The sequence below is a fragment of the Frieseomelitta varia genome, unplaced genomic scaffold (genome assembly GCF_011392965.1).
Source record: "Frieseomelitta varia isolate USP_RPSP 00005682 unplaced genomic scaffold, Fvar_1.2 scaffold_1028, whole genome shotgun sequence".
NCBI lineage: Eukaryota > Metazoa > Arthropoda > Insecta > Hymenoptera > Apidae > Frieseomelitta > Frieseomelitta varia.
The window spans coordinates 52,016-75,770 of NW_025108671.1; the positions used below are offsets into that span (position 1 = coordinate 52,016).

At 31.7% G+C, this 23,755-nt stretch overlaps 1 protein-coding gene and 1 long non-coding RNA gene across 3 annotated transcripts; both read left to right on the forward strand.

The window, feature by feature from the left end:
- Nucleotides 1-650: 650 nt before the first annotated feature.
- Nucleotides 651-19,270, forward strand: LOC122527892. The gene is made up of 3 exons (XR_006306441.1): nucleotides 651-957; nucleotides 7,185-7,350; nucleotides 19,259-19,270. It is a non-coding gene; the product is annotated as an uncharacterized LOC122527892 (long non-coding RNA).
- Nucleotides 7,357-23,390, forward strand: LOC122527880 (slit homolog 2 protein). Of its 2 annotated transcripts, none has more exons than XM_043652457.1 (7): nucleotides 7,357-7,859; nucleotides 9,223-9,445; nucleotides 10,182-10,321; nucleotides 13,211-13,363; nucleotides 16,448-16,628; nucleotides 16,728-16,867; nucleotides 18,433-23,390. In XM_043652457.1, exons 1-7 carry the CDS (start codon nucleotides 7,508-7,510, stop codon nucleotides 18,696-18,698), a joined length of 1,455 nt encoding a protein of 484 aa, XP_043508392.1. In that variant the 5' UTR covers nucleotides 7,357-7,507; the 3' UTR covers nucleotides 18,699-23,390. The 2 variants fall into 2 exon arrangements, with proteins under 2 accessions (XP_043508392.1, XP_043508399.1); XM_043652464.1 differs by having other exon boundaries at nucleotides 10,185-10,321.
- Nucleotides 23,391-23,755: the final 365 nt, after the last annotated feature.

Here is a 23,755-nt window from a genome sequence, read left to right on the forward strand (position 1 = left end):
GGTACCGCGCAGAGGCCGGCACTGACCGTAGCTTTCGCTCGTCCGCTCGTTTCGTTTCATCCTCCGTAGACACCGAATTTCAATCCTCGGCTCTCCGGGCCAAGAGGTGACCTCCTCGTTCCTACGAAACGTTAGAATCTACAGCGTTGAACTCCGACGAAGAAACAGAAATTGTTTTATACAGAGGGGAACGTGCTTGTCGCACGTGTGCCGAGACTCAAAATTGAAACATTTTCGTGCGACCTCTCCTCCGATTGGATAATTGGATCATCTGGAGACTGTGGATGTAATCGGTTGTCCGTTTTCTTACGAATCCTCTTGCGGCCCTTTAAAATCCTCGAAAGCTTCGGCCGGCTTTCGCAAATTGGCGACACGATCGACGTTGGCGGTGCACCGGCACGATTAAGGGATACGTGCAGGGAATGTGGACGGAAAGAAAGAAACTGTAGCGACTGAAATTGTGATACCATCGATTAGTGTTGCTCGCTTGAAATTCAATTGTACGCGCGCGGTGACCACGAGTTTGTAATTGATTTTTCGATTGATACAAATTGACAGTGCCGTGGATTGTTCTTTCCTCCGAAGCAGGCTACGAAAAATCGTATTTATTAATTAATTAATTCGGTGGTTCACTTTCAACGAGGCAAAGTATTAATTATAGTGGTTCCATTGTGTGATCCAAAGTTCATTTTTGATGTGGTGGTTACATCATTCGCACAGCGGCAGCTGCACCGTGGAACCGAGAGAAAAGTGTGTCGTTATGCTCCCCCTGCGTTCAACGGTGAACCCCTGTTTCGATTAATCGAATGAACGACTAAGCAAGTTTCTTGATACGCAGTGACATCAATAAGCGATGACCAGTGATCACGCGAGCGCCCGTCGTTCTTTCGCATCGCAGTTCTGTAGCAAGTATCCCGCGAGTGACACAGGAAACCGACACGTGATCTACATGGATCGGTATGTGAGAGAATTTTCGTACCTCGTATCTCTTTTGGGGGGGAATTCCTTGCTGATTTTCGTTGCAATTGTTTCCAATGGAATTTGTTTCCAATGTAATTGTTTGGTTTCTATAATCAATTGATACCATAACGTAAGAGATAAGCGTATAAGAGATTCATTAAAAACAATATCATTTTCGACGAAACGAGGGAAGAAAAGATGAAAAAATCCCAATTCTTCCCAAAAGAATTCTGTTTTGCTAAAAACCATTCTTTCATTAAAAACGACCCATTTTCGTTTAAATAACCCCTCGTTTACTTGAAAACACACACTCACACACACACACACACACACACACAAAAAGAAAAAGGTAAAAACTCATCCATTTAATTAAAAATATTCCTTTTTCACTGGACGAATTCTTCCAACCATTTTCAAAGAGTTCTCGCAAAGGGTGCAAACTTACGTGGAAATAAAAGTATGAAATAAAATGAACGTGGCACGCAAGAAAATATTAGCCTTTGGATAAGAACGTCATGCTATTAATTCTCCATGCTGATAATTCATTTTTTAATACTTTGACCTTCGTTGTCTTCTCTTTTGTCTCTCCAAAGACCCACAAGTGTTTCCGAAACTTCCTCTCGATCGTCACCGTGATGGTGTCACCGCTGAGTTTCGATTTATCAAAGTTACGCGCGGCGGAAAAAGAAAAATATATATATATATACAGGAGGGCAATAAAAATTGCAGGGAATGAAAATTGATGGCACGTTTGGGCGTCGAGAGTCGAGGTTGTCCAGGGACAAATATTTTTTTGAAACTCTCTTCGTGGTACGGCCGACCAAGTTACGTATGAACGAAATTGTAAAAAAAAAACAAATGTATCTCGTGAAAAACGTATTTAAATTTGTTTTTTCTTCCGTTTTTTTTTTTTTCTTTTCTACAAGAGTATCGTTTTACACGCAAGTGGAACGTATCTCGAGTATGCTATGTGAAAAGCCGCGAAAGTCTACTACCGACACCTCGAGTAGAAAAAAGGTAGCGTGGTGTGTTGAAACGTTGGAAAAATAATAATTTCGAGGCAGTGGGGAATTTACAATTAGCATTTTAATGATAATGATGATCATTATGAAAGAAGACACGGAGAAGGTGCGGAAGAGTCGAGCGAAAATAGTTTAGAAGAAACGAGAAAGACATCGTACGAAAATAGGAATTCAAATTGAAAATGAAATAATTAGAATAACAGGGATATGAAGTTGTGGCGTTATATGTTGAAAAATAAATTCTCGCGCTCGGAGAAATGTTGGAACATCTCCCTTTTTTCTCCGTTTTTCCCGTAGACTTTTAACCCCTTGCGCTGGCAACTGGTTCGCGGACCATAACGAGTGACCGAGCCGTATGCAATAATCTGTCGCTTTCTGTTTCTTTTGAACTCGTCGGTACGATGTCACTGGATGGAAATTATTAAGAAGCAATAAACTTATCATTTGTTTTGTCTTTAAATATACTTAAAAACTGAGAAAATGTTGCAATTTGGGACAAAAAGTTCTCGACACGTCATTCCAGCGCAAAAGGGTTAAATATTTAAATAATCTTCTACAGAACTTTAATCTATAATTAAGCTAGCCATTATAAAATTAAAATAATTAAAATAAACTATCCGTTACATAAAAAAAAAATGATTCAAATAAAAACTGAATGATTCAGAGGAAGCCATAATTTAATGTAATTTTTGGATAAACACATAAGTCACATAAACGAGAGCTACATTTATAAATTAATTATACATTTACCGTATGTGACCGTATAGATTTATTTTAATTATTATCATTCAAATTTCCTTTCAAATTTTATCGCCTCATTCGTTTTACTCATTTTTACATTTCAACCATCATTCTATTTCTGCATTTATTAATGTAAATATTGGCTGCTTATTCTATGCACTAAATTAAATTAAAGTGCAAAAATTAGATTAAATATATAAATATATTACATAATTAAATTAAATTGTAATGACCAGACTATTGATTTTTATATTGAAAATTTATATTTTTACGAACACAATTACAGAAATAGGGACAATAGTGAGATTAGCTTAATTTACTAAATATTATAAAGATTATTATAATCTAGATATTTCGTGTATTTCTACATTTTATTTAATGCATAAATTCACTGTCTAGTAATAATTTGTGTGTAGAATCTTCTAGTACGTTTCAAAAACCGGTAGTTCTCGTATTATCTCACATTTGTCGAGAAATTATTAATTTAGGAGATATTTTAAATTTGGTTTTGTAAAATCTATCATATGAAAGACGAGGAAGAACAGAAGTGACATATTGCTCTGCTCGTTTGGTTATAAAATTAAAATTAAGATATCTACTAAATTAATAGTCTAACGACATAAATAGATTAATATAATTTTAATATAATTTAATTAAAAACAATTTGCGCTATGCAAATATATCTTATTGTCGAAATTTTGTCAAATCAAAACATTGTAACAATATCATAATTGAATAGTTTGATTGACTGAAGATTTTAACAATAAAATTATGGTTGTACGATACTGAAAATTTTAACAAGAAAGGTATGTTTGTACACAAGTCATTCTGAATGAAAAATTAGACTGATTAACTTTTGGGCCCTCCATGTAATTCCATTTTAAAAAATATATACTATATACCACGTATTCATATAATCTTTAGACATTCGTTTGCAGAAGAAACTATTTACACCAGACTTTTCATTTTATCTGAATCACTTTTTTAAATATATAACGAGTAGTTACATTTAAAGAAAGCCCGATTAAAACATCCCGTTGAAAAAGTGTTAACTTATATATCATTATTATTAATTCTTTGAACATAAAAATCCCCGAGTCGACCTCGTGGAACGGATTATGGGTCAAACATATAAATCACGAATAAATCATTCTTTCATCTCTGTTCATGATTTTGCTACGAGCCGCGCAGTGTATTATAAATCATACGGCAAGAGATTCAAACAAGTCAATTAAAATCATTTATAACTTCTATTTAAAGTATCTTAAATTCATAGCTTTAAATTGTATTAAATTATATCAATTAGATTGTTAAATCTATTATTGTTATATATATATATATAATTATAAAATATACATAATAATAAAGTTATTAATAAATAAATATATTTATAAAATTTAGTACTAAAAAAATTGGATATATAATTCTTGTTAATTGAATCGATCATAATAATTTATGAAAGGTTTTTCTCTGCAGCTCCACCATGTATGTTTTTTGGGTTGTAACGTAAATTCGTTCTGCTTCTATATATTAAATAATTCATTATGTTAATAAACAGGATGTGGATTTGATCCATTTTAAAATTTTTATAAACATCGCTAACGAAATAGAATCTGGAAGAAATTTGTTTTCTTTGCTATATATTATAATATACTATATTTAGAATATTTATGTTATACTGTATTTTGAATATTTTATGTAAATATTTATCTATAAAATAAATATTTACGTATAATGTATATCATATACATTGTGCATAAATTTTCGCAACTTCTAATTTTTAAAGTTTGCATGCTTGTTAAGAATAAATCTCAATGTTCAATGAAATCATCTTCGACATTTCGATTGTATATGCTTAAAGTGGCTATTCGTGCTATAGATATATTTTACTAAATATTTAATATAGTATAAACTTAATATTTTACTAAATATAAGTGTATAATAAATATTTTAAAACTCCTACATATATTCTTACATTAGCTTTAAATTTTACCAGTATAATGATAATAATAGTTTCTCATTACAATGTTATAAAATTGTTTTATATAACACATATAATATAATATAGGTAATTATTATTATATATTCTTTGAATATTTTCATGACCATATACTACACAGAACAAATTTATGTTAAAACCCAATATTTGAACAGGATGTACAATAAAATATTTCTAATGATATTTTGTAACTTTACTAATAGCATTCTGCTATTAAATTAAAATACTGGAATTATAAATGTCTCAATACTTTTTTAGCTCTCGAATTTTTATATTTTTTGTATTATTATGGTGTAACTCATTATTGAAAATTATTACTATGCACATTACTTTATGTAAACTATTATGGAAACAAATTTTGTTAATGTATCATTTGTTTTCATAAAGATATTGCAGAAACAACCTACTCTAGAGTTTGACTTACTGTGGTTTAAAAATTGTTTTAAAAGTTTTAAAAAGTATTTTAATCATTCTTCTCTCTACAACAGAATGTTCTTTAAAAAATTTATTGTTTCAATTAATCATGTGAGTGTTGGTTTTATATGTGTTGGATGAGTGAGAATCTTTTGTTTCTAGTTATAAAGTCTATGGTGTAAATGTGATATATGAGAGTCCCATTTGGTGTGAATGATATTTGGAAAAATGTCCTAGAGAGTCGGTTGTTATTGAAGAGTCAAAGAATGAGAACGCGAGACTGAGAGTGAGAATTATAAGAGAGTGAGAAAAGAGAACTAATTCATCATTTAGAAATAATATTTCATGTTTATTGAGTTATTATATTTTTAGGTAGATATATTTTGTGTTTTTCACTGAAAGATATTATTGTCCCATTCTACCCACAAATCACTGTACTCCTCCAAGATTATTCTTCTCTTTACATCAGATACTGTCCTCGAAAGTCTATAGTTTCGACCACTCCTATTATTATTAATCTACCATATTAACCATAATTATTTTTCAATCTTTCGTAGGAAGGTGAGAAAGGAATAAGTTGAAATACTAGTGAAAAATATTGGAAACAATTTTCTACAAGGAAATACTATAAAAATATTCAGAATAAAATCTTATTATAGAATAAGAACATTTTGCATTTGTGACCCAGATAATTACAACAATAATTATAATGATATGATGCAATGTTTCCAACAATTTAAATCATAGCTTTGCTGTATTTTGAATGTAATGCAGCTTGTTTCTCCAATACAGCAACATTTTTGAACAAGATGAGATCATCGTTTGTCGTTATATAATTAATGGAATTTCCTGACAAGTTAATTACGGCCACACATAAATATAAAGAACGGCGCATTTGACGATCGTGTTTAATTGGAAATAATTGGAGAGCCAAGAGCGTTTCATTTGCTTTTTGCTACACGACAGCTCGACTGCACGTTTCACTAACAATAAGCCTGCTGTTCTTTAAAATTTCTATAAGAGAGTAACTATTAATGTAACTATTGGTAACTGTTAATGTATATTTTCTTTCATAAGACTCGATAAAAACGAAACGTTTGGAACAAAATGAGAAATTGTAAATCACTGGATTAATCTCTTGAAAATCCCAAAATTCAAGATTAATAGAATTATTTATATAAAAATCTTTTAGCTACAAATTGACTGTAATTAAAAAAGAAACATAAATCATCTTAGGACTTATGATTGGAATGTTTATGTATGTTAAATATGAGAAGAAATGTATGATATGCATAAAAGGTGTAATAATGATGCAAAGTATATTAATAATATAATATTATATGTACAATATATTATAACGATATAATTATAATTGTAATGTATAATTATAATAATATACTTATAAATTAATATGATATAATTATAATTATATATTATTAAATTAATATTATTAATGAAATTAAATTACTATTATTAAACCAGTAGTTAAATTATTTAACAACTAATATTTACAATTATCATAATATATAGTTTATACGACAATAAATTACAAAATACTTTCTGCAAGTTTGCATTTGTTAATCTTGCAAAATAGCTGTTAAAGACATAAATTTAAATTAATTAATACTATTAATAAACATTGACTAAAAACACAAGTTAAATTAATTGATATCATTAATAAAATTTAACAACTATTATTGAACAAGCAGTTAAATTATTTAACGACAAATATTTGCAATTATTACAATATATCATATACGTATAAATTATAACACTTTCAAGTAATAATAAATTATTAAGCACTTTTTTTTTACAATGCTGTAACATTGACTAAAAACGTAAGTTCCTGAATAATTTGAACTCTCGTTCGATCTTGTTCTTTCTTTAGAACTCTCTCGATAGTGGCTCGCGGCTTTCAAAATTCATGTTTCTCTTCGCCAATCGATCCATTCTAACTTCTCTCCCAATGGGGCGGCTGTGCGTTTCAATTCCGATCGTTTGTCACGAGCAAGGAAGTCGTAACCATCCTCTATTCTCTCTGTTTGCAGACTCGGTGTACCGGTGCACCGCGGAAGAGCGAACAATGGATATGAGAAGAGCAGAGGCTAAGTAGCAGGTTGCAGGTACAGGAACAGAGAGGGCGAAGCAACAGGGAAGAAGGAGCCGATCGAGCGAGAAAGAACCGACAGAGAGTGGAAGAGTGAGTGAGGGAGAGTCCTTTCTTCCAAGCGTTAAGTAAAAACGAAAGAATAGAAGAAGAAGAGAAGAGAAGAAGAAAGGAGAACGGGAAGGTGGCACCGGCAGAGATATCAAGGAATCAAGAAAACATTTTCGATAAAAGGGTAAACAGCGGATAAGTCGAACAAAAAAGATGAAGGAGAGCAGCTTATGGACACTGGTTTGGACAGTGAGTCTAGTAACGAGCCTGACCGTGGCGCAATCATCGGTGAACTGCCCCTCGCACAGTGAGATCTCGCCCTGTTCCTGCACTGTGAAGAAATCCGGCCTGGACATTGTATGCGAGTACACGAACCTCTCTCACATCGACGATGTGATGCGCTCGCTCAAAGGGAGAACGAACACGGTGATCTTTTATCTGAGGCTCAGGCATAACAGTCTGCCGAAGCTGCAGCCGTACGTGTTCCTCGGCCTCGACATCCGTCATCTGACCATTCACAACAGCAGTCTGGCGAAACTCGAGGAATCGTCTCTAAGTTCTATCGGTAAGTGTTTCACAGATCTGATCACTTTAATCTCAAAATTGCAATATCTTCTTCTCAGTTTTCAAGTATATTTAAGTATAACCCAGGCGAAATAACGAATAATAAATTTATTACTTCTCAGTCGGTTCTATCCGTGTGCGATACCGGCGAGTTCAAATGGTTTGGTCGCTCGTTATGGTCCGCAATCAGTTGTCAGCGCAAGTGGTTAATTGTCGATGAACATTTCAAAGATGTTTTCTCCTTTTTTTTTTCTTTTAGTTGCTCTGTTTCTTTGCCTCTTCGATCGATCGAGTAAAAAGCAGTTTCAATTCAACCTCGAGTTCTGACATCGAAACAGGCCGCTTCAAAGCTCTCCTTCGTTTCATTGTTCCAAACCCTTTGCCTCGGTTATTTAAAAGTTTTTAAGCGCGGCCTTTGGGTGATATTTTTCAAAGTCCTAAATTCGATTGCGCGCAAAACGCGACGATATTTTTCTTCTTCTGCTTCTCTTGTTTATCCTTCTTTTTGATATCATATATATATATTTATTATTATTATAATTTTGACGTTATTGTTATCATTAGACTGCGGATATTTATGCATACGAAATTTATGTTCATAAAATATGTAAATATACAATATGCGAGTATACAATTTGTGAGTAATATATTATTCAATGATATCTGAATAGGTACAAAGGAAATTCAACAAATCATGCATAATTGATTACAATAAATTATTTCCATATATATATATATACATATTATTACATATAAACTATTACAATACATTATAACTTTTTTATACACTCAATTATTGACATTTGTTAGTTAACTTGTTAATATTAAAATGCTGAAAAAGGAATATTCTACATCATATGACGTAACAAGTGCATATTTATATCTACTTCAATGTTATTGTAGTACATAGCCTGTTTATATCGATCTTTAACTATACGCTACAGTTATCTATAATAATAATTAAATACGGTGAGATAAATACGAAAAGGAAAATATGTAACATATAATGTGCATATGCTTTTTAATAAAAATATGCAAACAAAGAGATACGTATCAAAATGTTTCTGCGTGAGCATCCGTAATCTGATTATTATAATTTTATTTAAATTATTAATATTTATTTTATTTTGCTTTATTTTCGCTATTTTATTTACATTTTAATTTCCGATATTTGGTTAATTTTTATCTTTTGGCATAAATCTCCTTTTTTTTTTCTCTTTTCTCTAAATTAGAAATTTGTAGTTATTTTAAGAACGGAGAAAACTCTCGACTTCCCTTGTACTTGACTCTCTTTCTACTTTCTCCTTCCAATGTGAACGAAATGCGAGCAATTCATCAGTATGGTTTATCATGATGTTTTACAGGGACCGGCCTGACGCAGCTAGACCTCTCGCAAAACTCTTTGCTCTCGGTGCCATCTAGTGCTTTGAAAGATCTTCAACATCTCCTTATTTTGAATCTGAACCGCAACAAGATCAAAGCCATTCATAAGAAAGCTTTCGAAGGGCTCGACACTCTCGAGATTCTTTCACTCTACGAAAACGAGATTTCCATCATAGAAGAGGACGCCTTCAAAGGCTTGCATAAGTAAGTCGTTCGGACTCGAAGTTAACCACTTCCTACCCAGAGTTAAGCAAAAATTCAATCAACGATCGACAATTGAATTTTCATCGTTGATTGCGATTAGCGATTAAATACATGCCAGTAATTCCATTTAATTTGGATAATTTAAAATTTCAACCGTCGAATGCGATTCGAAATTAAATTCTCGCTTTGATCGTCAGTACCTTTCACTTTCAAGTTTCAACCGTCAGTTGGACAATTGACTGACGACAGATTGTCTGAAATTTCTTTTGCAGTAAAATTAATATTTTGTGTGAAATTTATCCTAAACACTTTGGCTTAATCTGTCCCTTAAAATAATAATTTGTTGTGATGTTATAAACACTTTAGTTTCTTTAGATTTCATAAAAATCGTAGAATGAACACAGATGAAAGACACAATGATGAAAAAACGTTAAGCATTCATAATCGTAAACATTCAAAAAATTTAATATATTAAAATTCGTAATATTGAAGAATTCTGTTAATATAAATTGACAGGAAAGAATTGCAAATTAAATGTTGCGTCAAAGGACAACGTTGGTCCTTATTAGTGGTTTAACATGGATTAAATCGATCGTCAATTTTTCGACGATTTATTTTTCCAAGCATAAGCTTTCCATTACTACTAGTACAAAGTCCGTGACTTCAATTCAATTCTCATTAATTTTCTATCAGATCGTAGAATTGAGACGCAAATAAAAATACGTTTATATTGCAGCAGAAAGCTGAGAAGATTGAATCTGGGAGGGAACCACTTGACCAAAGTGCCAACGCAAGCGCTACGCGCTCTGGACATGCTGAAGAAGTTGGAGATGCAGGAGAATAGGATCTCCGCCATTCAGGAAGGTGATTTTGAAGGTACGTCTACTCTCATTTCCGTTTTCTCTACAATTCTCCAACTTCGTCCGAGATTCCCTCTTGCACGCTATTACTGTCGAAAGTATCGTTCCAATTTTTGGCATTGTTGCATTTCCCAGGACAAGTGACATTCGTTAAATCATTGCCTTGTTTCTCAAATGTAACGAGATATTAAACAAAATTTTCATTCTAATTCTTTCTTCTTTTTTTTTTTCACGAAGTAAATTGTTCAGACAGATCCTATTACGGTATTATTATCATGCTATAATAATTTGTAACAAATGATCTTTGATTATGCTCGTAACGAAAATAATTGTTTTTAATTAAATTATATTTATAAATTATAAGATGTTATAAGACGTTTACTTTACTGTCCGTTTACGAGTGTTATTCATAAGTAAATAAAGATATTGTTACTCAATTAATTTAATAAAATGCTGTACAGAGTAAAACCCCGGACATTTTCACTGATTTTGAAATTATTTTTCTTGTATGTTTGCCATTGAGTTTTGCAAATTTATTTTAACATATTTCAGTAAACAGATGTTGATAACGTTAATACTACTATAACGTAGTAATTTGAAATTATTTTTTGTAAGTTTATCATTATAGCAGATTTTAATACTATATATAATATTTCGTTTCGATGCAAGATTGATAAACATAAAATTATAGAGCAATTTTTCCCCATTTTGTCCCCCTTTCTCCTATTTAAAATCTTGATTCCTTCAGAAATTGACATCATTAACGTTATTATATAATATACTTTGGTTGTTTTATACATTCATAAGAATTGTATTTATTCTATGTATTTTTGCGTTTTCAAATTTCCTACAAATATGTAAAAAAAAAAAAATCTGTATTTCATTAATTTTTGATTCCATTTTAAATCTAAGTTGAACACAAGGCAATTTCTATTGCATTACATAGTTTCCTAGCAAACTTCGATTAACCCCATAAGTTTACAGTGCGTGCACGCGCGTGCATCCTCGACCTTTTCGCACGCGAACAATAAGGCCATCGATAGAATTAATATCTACACTTATTCTTAGACGTGAATTAGCTCGCCTCTAAAAATGAGCTTCGTTGTAATTTTCTATGTGGCTATTTATTCGAACTTCTTATCTCATTTCCCCATATTGGACTCTATTTTAAGTCTATTCATTTTTTTTTTTTTTCTTGAACTCTATTTTTGCCATCTATGAACGTGGTGCATCGTTGTTGTATATCTACAGAATAAAAATCGACAGATTTAATATGAGTTTCCCCTTTTTCTCTCTCGAACTATTATTAAAATAAAGAACAATACATAAAAGTAGATTTATGATGCATATAGCACTTGGCTGTTTTATATGTTTTATATGAATTTTTCTCTATTCATGGCATGCTTTTGTAAAATATTTGTAAAATATGTATATAAATTAATAAGAAACTATATGGTCCAAAATAATATTTATAAATCTTGTTCTTATATGTTAATAATAATAATATAACATAATATATATAATATATAAGGACATAAGTTTTTCTATAATACTTACGTTATATTATTATTATATTATATATATGTATATATCGATACATGTATATTATATTACATTGCAGAGTATATATGTATATCATATTGAATAGTCAAAAGCTTATCATTTTCTTATATATTAATATATTTTAATGAATATATGTATATATATTATAACATATATTTATATAATTATTTTTTTTTAATAAATCGATAATATATGAAAATTGATAATAATATATTAAAATTGAATTTGGAATTTATAAGCTTAAAAGCTTTATCTGATTTGTATCTTAGAGATTAAATTTTTCAGAATATTTTATTATAAATTTTTTTTTAAAATTGTACCAGTTTATTTCATCTCTTGGACATGTCAGTGTTTCATTACGTATTTAATAATTTTCCAAATCAATTTTATCAAATCATAACAATAAAATAATAATACAAAATGTAATCATTATTCGGAAGTATATATCATTTCTATCTTTGATGGAATTAAATTACATCTTACTAAAGTAAAAAAGTAACAAAGTAAACCGGATATTTTTTAGCAGTACATCCCCACTCAAAAATCTCAGGACAATAAACACTATATTTGAAGACATGAAGAATAAATTTAATACTTCAGTAAAGAAAAATATTAAATAAATAAGTAGATTTATTCGCGGTATAAATAAAAATTTAATTTAATAAATAGATGAAACAAGAAAGAGATATAGAATAAATACAAAATACAGAATAATACAATATAATACGTTATTATAAGATAATGACACAATCAAATAAAAACAAAAGAGAGAAAAGGAAAAAGAATATGGAAACGTGTTAATTAATTAAATGATCAATGTCCAGATACGAATTTACAGCAAAATACGTGAAAGAATTAAGCGAATAGAAGAACTAATTTATCTATATTCTAAATCCTAATATAAAGATTAATGTATTTACCAACTTGAGTTTAGTATATGTTTCTCAGTATATAAGTGAAAAGTTCCAATAAATCCTTACTGATGTATAAAATTCAACATGTGTTAGAAAATTAGCATTGAAAATGCGATTATTTAAAAGTTTAATCACAAGAAAAAAAAAAAAAGATCGGAGATAATTTGTATCTCATTGTCTTTTTAAAATAAAAATCTTATCTTATTACCCTTCAGTATCGAATATTAAAAATAAAAAAAATGTCCTGAGATGACTTTCAAGCGGAAGCGTAGATGGATCGGAAAAAGAAACTGAAAAGCGACAAGGCAATGGAACAATTTGTTTTTATTTCCGTGTAAAGACCGTAGATAGAGAAGTATTGCTGTAAAACGTAGCGAAACACCGAAATGAACGAGCTCTTAAAAAATTCTCTTTATATCTGTTACCAGGTCTGAAAAGCCTGGATTCGTTAGGATTGGCGCACAATCAGCTTCGCGAAGTGCCCGCCCGTGTGTTCGCCCACTTGACACAATTAAACTCTTTGGAGCTGGACGGAAATCAAATTACCCACGTGGATCCGGATGCGTTCATCGGTCTCGAGGGTAAGCGTAATCACGATTTCATGCGATTCCTTTGAAACGTCGCGGTGGTATGCCCGGGCGAAACTCTATTATTTCTGTCGTGTCGTCTCGCACGCCTCGAACAACCGATTATCCGACCGATTTGCCATTAGACGAGCTCTGTCGATTTCGAGTTTCCGCCTCGGAACAAGAATCGCGCTAATCGAAATTATTCCTGGTAATTGGTTTTGCATTTGATTAATCGGTCAATTGTTTCGGTAGTTTTACAGAACGGCAGTTGAATCATTCGATTGTTTATACCACATAAACTAATAATTTTTCGGCATACAATGACTCGCATACAATATTTCGGACACTTAAATATTGAAACTGATGATTTTGTAAAAAGAAATCGTGCAGTAATAAACTTGGGCTTGTTTCAAAGCTTGAGGTCTTTACTTTCAGAATGCATCGTTCATTTTATTCCAAGTTTTTATACTATGTGTAGATAGTAAAGTAAAGACATTGGTCTTCCTCTTTCGTGATATATAGGAACATTGAAAAATTTTTTTCGTGACTGAATCTACAATGGATTTTAAGACTGAGGCATTTTTTACAACGAGACGCTGTTTTTACAGCATTTTGTACAATGACAATTTGTAGGATTTTCGAAAAAAGAAGTATCTTCACTTATCCGCTCGCTAGGTGATAAAGAAACATATTAGGATAAAATAATTGATGCATTTTGAAAGTAGATGTATCAAAAATTAGCCTAGTTATGCGATTTTCTTTTTTTTTTTTTTTCTATAAAATTGTAAGAATTCAAATTTAGTTCAGTGTCCGAATATTAATAGGAATTACATAGATTAATACTTTATTATAGAGGATATCGATTAATGGACTAGAAAATATATCATTTTATTTAAAAAAAAGAAATCTGTAAAACCCTTTCACCTACAAAAAAAAAAAATCATTACTGCCACATTATAGCTCACTCTATGCTGAATAACTTTTGTTAACAAAATTTTTTCACATCTTTGAAAAACAACATAAATATATTTGGTCGAGACAAATGGAATATCTTGAGTATAATTATTGATTCATGTTTAGTCTTGACTCTCGCTAAAAAATTATTTTTCGTGGTTTTTGTCAGATAGCCGTATTATTACCACTTTTGTTCAAGTTCCTAAAATCGATTCTTATTTTCATAATGAGTATATATCTTTAAGCAAAAATTTAAAATAACTGACTTTAAGGTTACGAGTCGGAACTTAAGAAGATATTTAAAACTTGAGCGGCACATTATCCCTCAAATTCGCTGATAAATGGAACTTTGATAAAACATGGATTTCGTAAGTGATCGACGGTATAAAAAGGAATATTAATGTGATTTCAGTGAAAGAACCTTTACGAAGAGGAAATTAAACGATAAATACATTATGGCAGATTATTCTACAAGAGAGAGTATGAATCCTTTGCAAACACGGTGCCTCTTTGCGAAAAAATCCTCTCGAACATTCCTCGGTGGAAAGCTAGCGTACGATCGAAATTCTCCATGCTAATGTAATGAACTCTGTCCGTTTGAAGTAGAAACAAGTAATAGACTCGATCGGATCAACGTTATATCCCGCAGTGATTCGATGAAACTCGAAGCACGCTCGTCGATGAATTATTACGTTGTTATACCGTGGCTGTGAGATAACGCGATTAACTCGACGAAAGACAAATAATTGTTGCGCTTCAAACTGCATTTTAAATCGCGTTTCGCGATTTACGAGATCCCTGTATAATATATTCCTTTGCCCGACAAGTGGATTAACACATGGATTATCGACGCTGCTGAAGAGAAAAGGACGAAACGTTTCGATAAATAAACTTTCCGATAATCGATCGGTGACAATATCAATTCAAGCGAGTTATACTTTGTTGTAAACAAAAAAAAAAAAAAGAAGAACCGGTTGAACGCAATGAAACCGGAACAAATTGAACAATATTGGCCGTTCATGTCCGGAATTAAGTTACCTATGATATTTTTTATTAAATTTTTGTGTCATTGGAAAGAAAGAACAGGAAAAGAAATTTTCTAATACTTTAATGCGCAGTAAAACCTTCTCTTGTATGAACTCTTTATTTTTGCATTTTTATACTTGAATGTATATCATTAGAATAAAATGTCTGTTGGTAACAAATGATCTAGTTGTTAACAGACATTCTAATAAATAACGTGCATAAATAATTGAATAAGTAAGTGCAACTCCATTAAAAGTGTTTTTTTCATATTCGTTTTTAATAAATAATTTATGCTTTATCTGTATAAATCTCTCCAATATAGTTAGAAACACACATATATATCATTCTAACATTTCAATAATGAACATATGTACATATTTAAAATTACTCTGTAGAGTCTTCACCCACTTAATTATTACATTGTATTCATTTATTTTCCTTATTAATATCTATTAACTGTATACGTTAAAATTAAATTAAAGAAATTTATTTGAGTTGTATTTTGTATTGTAATAACTTAAAAGTGTTCATTTTTACACAGTAATGTAGGTTCACACAAGAGAGGCTTTACTGAATTATATTCAAAATAGGTTCAAAATAAGCTAAAAAAAAAAAAATAAAACGTTGTACTACAAGAAATAAGAAAGTATAAATACTCTCGTATCATCTTTGAGCTATTCATAAATGTTCATTTTGATATTTCATAAATGTCCTTTTGATATTATTATAAAGAATTATTATCATTGAAATGATACAACCATTTATATGGCGGTACATTTAAGTATTTAAATACTTTTAAATATCAAGATATAAAGGATTGGCTCTTTGTGATCTATAAATTATTTTTTAATAATAATATAATATAATCTCTGAGATAAGAGATAGATTAATCTAATATGGAACTGAGATAATCTCTTGCTTCATTTTCAAAAATTTGAAAAAATAGAGCGTATCGATTATAGTCGACAACGAATCGAGATTTGCATTTAAAAACTCAATTTTCTTTCATGATTTTGAACGTATGTATGTAGACGTGCGTCGTTTAATTCCCCGTTAATTGGCAAACAACGTGTCACCGAGAGCGCTCATGTGTATTTCATTTTAATTCCATTACAGAGAACTTGCAATACCTGCGACTGGGCGATAATAATTTACACGCGGTGCCAAGCGACGCATTACGCCGTCTACATCGATTACGTCACCTCGATTTAAAGGCCAATAACATAACCTCGCTGCTGGAGGATGCTTTCACCGGATACGGGGACTCCATTACGTTTCTCAATCTCCAGAAAAATTTGTAATTCTCATTATTTCGTTAACGAAACGACGTTTCACACTCGTCGTGTAATTATCATCGTAATCAAAGACGTTCTCTTCTTTTCTCCCTGATCTTTAGAATCAAGGTATTGCCGCCGTTGGTCTTCGAAAATTTGAACTCGTTGGAAACGCTGAATCTACAAAATAACAAGCTGACACGTATAAAGGAGGAGGTGACTGAAAATATCGTGGATACCCTACGACACATCGATATCACGGGTAAATGTCAAGGATTTGTTTGGATTTCCTTGGAGTGGGAACGCATACATCAACTTCGTGGAAAAGTCTGACACGTACTCCTACTGTGATTCTATTATAGTGGAGTTCTGTTAATGAATTTGTAGGCGGAGAGACAGTTTGTAAAAATAATTGTCGTTCGTAAAATAGAAATTCGCTAAATCTCTTTTCTTTGTTCATATAATGGGAATTCAAATAATAAATAAACTTTCATTTATATATTTTATGAGAAATTATTTAAATGTTTAAAAATACAGTGTTATTACGTCTATAAAATTTGTAACAGAAATTATAAATTGGTCATTTTGACCACTTTGGTAGTTCTAATACGTATTAAGGATCAACGTTAATACAATTCTTTTTCAATCAGTTTACACAGTCGAATTTTTTCATTAATATTATACCTGAATGAAATTTAATTCCAAGAATACGTTTGATATTTTCTTCATTACTATTTCTTCTATCTGAATTCTACAACTTTGTGAAATTTAAAAAAATCGAAGTATTTTCTATTGTTTGGTCCTTAATGGATTAACAATAAACAAAAGACAAAATATACATACATGAAAGTATTATTAAAGTCAATTAATGAAATATATAGCAAATAATTACAGAGGGATATCCTGAAAAAGCATAAAATAACTTCCCAAGAGTCGATTAAAATACTTCAAGAGCACTTGCTAATAAGCTTACAGACAAGTTTTAAGTCGAAAGGTACTGAAGCGTTTAAAATACAGTGATTACAAGTGGAAGAAATGTTAGTCATTAAGAGACGTCATTAACATGAACGAAGAAACGATTCCTTAATAATACCTTTTAAGAACTACAAATTTCTTTTAAAATGTCGTAAAAGTTAAAATGCTTGAATCAATTTTTTATTTAGAAAAATGTTTTTTCAGCTTATAGAAATGATTCAGTAACAATTATAAATTTCACTAGCATTATCAATGCTAGAATATAACCTGCATTATAGAAATTAAAATGCGAGATATAAGAAAAAATTTATAAAACAATAAAGAACACAAAGTTTTATTTATACATATTTCATGAAAGACCATTGAAATCTCTAAAGATGCATTGTTGTAAATCTAGAAAATTTCTGTAACAAAATTAAAGTGAATTAATCGCACGTAACTATAATTGTTAGACCTAATTAACGAATCAAGGCTGTTTGTTCCACTCCAAGTAATTTTGTAACCCTTTATAGGACAGTACTGTGGAGCAATCAAAAGAAAATTGTAAGATGGAAAATCTGTTTTTCTCGAGTTCTAATATGATGATTTTTCATAAATTTCGTTTTTTATTATATATCTATTAGAGAATAATGAATATAGTTATCTCCCTCTCTCTCCCCTGAATCTCAATACAATGGTCTTTGATAAGAATTCATATTATACACAGGTAAAAATAATAAAAAATAATATAATTGGTCTATATAACAAATGGTAAATACACTTACAGCAGCCTATAAAGGGACATATTACATTATATTATAGGAGTATAAACATAATCTCGCCGTTTATTTTAAACGTTTTGCATTTTCACAGACAATCCTTTGATATGCGACTGTGAGCTACGATGGTACTCCATTTGGTTGGAAAATTTACGTGACAAGGATGAGGAAAGGATGTCGAGGAAGCGCACCATGTGCATCATGGTCGGCGAACACCGAGAGTACTCTGTTCAAAATATACCACTGGAGAGAATGGGTTGCGTCGGGAAAAACGCTGGAAGAACCTCGTCGACTGGCAGCTGCCGCGTTTACGTCGATACGATGCTGCAATTAGTAACGACCGCCATCACGATGCTCTAACTGCGATGCTCGATCATGCGACGCTCGGACACTTCAGTTACCAATGATGCGGATTCATCCCTTTGATTCGCGAACACAAACACTTGCTATCGGCAACGTTCACTTCGTTTATTTCATTTTCGTTGCCTAATGAATTTATATTGTTCTTTCGTCATCGAGCAATCATGCCACGGTCGCGGAGACGTGACATGATTGGATCGTTTATACTTTTATTTTTTAAAACGAGATTTCCTTTCGACGAATTGTAACTCCACCGTTGCGCAGTTCGAATAGTTCAATAAGCACATTGACAAGCAAAAGCATCAAGATCGATCGTTGAAAATTTTTTTACGTATTTTTGAATAATTTCTAGAAAACTTTCATATATGATATCTGAATTGAAAGAAAATTGAAAATCTTTCTCGACGTTCTTTTGTCTTATTGACTTTTTCTCTTTGTTCAAGAACAATGAGCTGAGCAATGAACGATCGACGAATATTTCGACAACAAAAAAACGATGAACAATCGACGAATATTTCGACATATTGTTCACAATGTCATTCGATCGAAGATGGAACAAGGTGAAGAACGAGACACGATTGAGCATACGGCGTCCACGAACATCTCGATCGTCTGACCGATTGAAATTCGATCGTAGCGTTCGGTTCGTAATAAATCGAAAACCACGTTCGAAGACTATTCGAAACGAGGAAAGGAAGAAACTCGATCGCGGCGTACGATTAACAGGGTGAAAAATGGCCCCTCGGTATCATAATAATTGTATGAGCCTTTTTCATCGAACGTTACATATCAAGATCGTTGCCAAGTATTTTATGGATGTCTGTTAAGGCTCGCGTGAACGCGAGATGCGTAGTATAAACTTAATAGAGAATTCGAATGTCTGTAGTTTAGCCGTCATTCTAATGATCCGCGGACATTCATCTTATACATATCAACGCCCGATTCCTGAAATCGTTGGGACGAAATCATCGGCATTTCTTAATGTTCGCACTTCGTACGTCACAATCTCACATAGAGGTATAGTAATATAGAAGTTACCATAGAAGTATAGTAATCTCCAGTTAACAGTTCGTTGATGAAAATTAGGATAATATGGGTCAGGTTGCTTGATTAATTCATATTTACTACGCATATGAAATACTATATAAATAAAGTGTTTTACGATTGATTCGATTGTTCGATTATACGAAATTCACTGATTTAATACGATAATGTTGGTTCTATGTATTTACATTTATTTCAAATATATCACGAACGTATTGCTCGATCAGCAATACATTCGGACCGAAATTGGGTAATCGATCTTCGGGCGGACTCTTTAAGTTGTAATCCTTGCCGGTGAGATCTTGAGATCATTCAGATGTTTTAAATCCATTCACAAAGGACCGACCAGTCGAAATGAAATAACGACTGCTGATGAAACGTAATATACTCAACAGGAAACCGACACTTGTCAATTCCGGTAGAGCACGAACACGATCATTCAAATGGGTTGTCGCTTCTGTTTTGTGGGCTCTAGACGTCGACACTTACACGCCGCGTGATAAAATTACACCGTCTTTCAGCAACGCCGCGAGATGAGACGGTAAAACGATCATGTACGTCGCAGTTACGCTTTTGCCGCACCATCCTTAATTTTAACTAGACGCTTTAAATTCCCCTCCTTGTTATAGCACGGATGATTGTGACGTGCGAACAATACCACGTTATGCTTGCATTTCGAGTTGCGAAACGTGTTCGAAGTTCGTTCGGGATGCACGGGCGAATAAATTTTTTTTTTTTTTTTTTTTTTTTGGGCGCGGGTGAGAAAATTCGATTGTTACCGGAAACGAAGAAAGTATAGAGACAAATCCTCATGCATGTAATATTATATATTGTCGAGTGTATAACATTAAACGATATAGAGATATAATGTATATTATAAGACTCAGTTGATTGAAGTATTTGTTGGTAGTAAGCCATCATCGAACACCTTTCGTACACTGTATATCGCGCGAGATATATTATTATCAATTATCGAAAATGCGTTCAGAGAACGTAGCATCGTAAATACGTTACACATGGAAAGTACATTGTGTTTTATTATTCGATACATAGAGTAATAAAAGAGTAATAAGATCAAGGCATTAATATTACGAGTAATATTGCATATTGAAACTAAGTTAATAATATAATGTTACGTCGTGACACGAACCGTCATGGAACCTAGTAGAAATCGAAGGAGAATTATGAAAAATTTCTTTAATTTAATTCAAATCAGAATTTATAATTATCTATAATTATCAACTATTCCGTGTAAAATAAATATTATAATTTAACAGGTCGGTTTAATCAATTTCTTTTCTAAGACATTTCGTGCTATATACTAAAAATAACGATAGGATAATAATATATTGAAAAAAGATTTCCTCCTTCGATTAAGGGGAAAGGTTCGTGCCAACATCACACAACACACACATATCATTTATACGCCCAAAATTTTACCTGTAAAATAATAATTAATTAAGGCTTCGCTGATATACTCTCAATATAAGATCATACATATCGTGAACGTGAGATTTAAGAGAATTTATTTGTTAATATATATATAATATATGTACGTTACATATATATACACATTATTACGATCATCAAAGATATATTATATACCTATATATTATATATATATACATATACGCATTGGATGTTTTTTCTAAGAAGTTTCATCGATATAAAAATATGAAATTGTTGTTTACGTGCTGTTATTACAGGCGAATAGCTTTAATATAAATTGTTTAAGATAAATATTTATTTGACATATATTTCTGTTTTAAAGAATTTTTTTTTTCTTTTGTTTTTGAGGTTTAAATGAGAGAAATATTAAGTTAAATTTAAACGATACGCCGAGTGGAATTCTCTGCAGGCCCTACACATAGCTTAGGATCCGCAGGAGGCATATCGCAAATATATATTTTATCTGTACACTACTTTAATACTAATTATTTTTCAAGACTTACTAAGTATTCTTGAAAAAAAAAAAATGTTCGCTTGAACGACAGGGCGTGAATAATTATAAGTTGACGAAAAGTATCAGTAGATGCAGAAACAAAAAGAATAGTAACGTTAGTATAGATGCACTTATCCAGTGAGGCAGGAGTTTAGATCCCAAGATTAAAGACTGAATCGACGGGAAAAAAAGTAGAAAAACATACAAATATATCCGTAAAAATATAGAAATATAGAACTATATTAATCCTAGCGATATATTGATCAAGCGATATTAGTCTCTCGAGCATTTCATTTTATCTATTAATAGCAACATACGGTATTCGCGCCTTTGTCAAAAAAGAAAAAAAAAAAAAAAAAAGAAAAGAATCGGTAAGTTATAGATTTCCTCCTGATTATTGTACTATCCTCTTCATTGACATCTTATCGGAAAAAAAAAGAACACGGGACTCCTGACTCACGTGGTGAAACATATCCTTTTAGATGATTGTAGAACGATGAAACGGGCTAGTCACTTGCGCGTATTCGCGTCGGAGACACCCAAAGAACCATGTCGAGACATATCTCTGATGGCCGTAGGTTTTAGTCTCGCCGGCTGCGTTATTATTACTAATTATTATAAGCGGTATTTTTGTACAGTGTCTTACAGTGGTCGGGTCGTTACAGACGCAGCCGACGAGCCATTCACGGCGTAGCCATATTATATATAATATAAATATAATATACATATATTTATTTCATTTGTAGCGCGTAACACTCTGAGAACCTTTCTTTAATGTACACGTAATACATATGCGTGTACACGTATGTAAGCGTAAATTAAACAAGCAAATGATTTAACAAAAGGACAAAGAAAGTACAGGTAAAAACGATGTTGAAAAAAGAAAGAATCTGTTCGCATAAATAACAACAACAACAACAACAACAATAACAACAATGGAGCTTTTCTCTGCCTTTCTGTCTCTCTTTGTTTTTATTAAACTTGGGTGGATGTCTTCACTTGTATCTATCTCGGTGCTCTCTTATACTGTCTGCTTCGTTACCTCAAAGGCTCATTTTAACTTTCTCACTTTGCAATTACTGTATATGCTGGTATAGTACACACGTAAACATCACATACACACGAATGACATGCAAGCGTAGAACACGCGTATAATAAACCCTACAATACAATAACTACCTACGTATCTATATATATGTTATTTCCTCTTTGATTAAGGATAAGTAATTAATCTGTATAAGAGACACACGAAGATTGTATGAAATTGAAATACGAACGGGAAAGAAGGATCGGTACACACGTGTGTACTTACACATGCGTGCTTTTATCACAATGGACACATACACACACACACATGTACACACATACACGGAAAATCCATGCCTAAAATGACATATCGGTGTTACAACGTAAATATAAGTATGAATATAAATATATAGATATAAATATTATAATATTTAAATATTAAAACACAGGTACACACATGAAATTCGTCTGTATATGTCTATAAATATTGTTACATATATATATGGTCATTATAATGATAATTACTACGTGATATGTATTACGAAACATCTTTTTCTCGCAACGGTCCGCGATACGGGCATCTACTCAGATTCTAATGTCTATATGTCATTGTTTATTATGTCGTTAACAATTAACGTGTATATGTGAAACTCAAAACGAATAAAAAGTACCTAAGCATACGACCATTGTGATTTTCTTCTCTTGTTGACTCTTTTTATTTATAACATGCATTTTATAAATATTACAAACGATCTTTTTACAATAAAACGTGCATTAAGGAATAGCCAAATTATATGTTACAATAATATAGAAAAAATAATTTCTTTTAAAAAAAAGTATAAAACAGAGAATTTTAGAAAACGATAGAATTAAGAATTTAGAATTTTTTAGAAAACGATAGTTTTAAAATTGGGTGCAGCCTTTGTAGCTGCATCAGGTGCAGGAACACGAATCCAATGGAAGAATTTGGGCATTTCTTAAACGCAACGCTATTTCGACAACTATCGGAAAACTAATTGAAAATCGTAGGGGACCAATATCGCAT

Coding starts and splice junctions, on each gene's coding strand:
- LOC122527880 (XM_043652457.1), top strand. CDS start 7,508: ATGAAGGAGAGCAGCTTATGGACACTGGTTTGGACAGTGAGTCTAGTA. Junction 7,860..9,222: donor ATCGTCTCTAAGTTCTATCG/GTAAGTGTTTCA, acceptor GATGTTTTACAG/GGACCGGCCTGACGCAGCTA. Junction 9,446..10,181: donor GCCTTCAAAGGCTTGCATAA/GTAAGTCGTTCG, acceptor TTTATATTGCAG/CAGAAAGCTGAGAAGATTGA.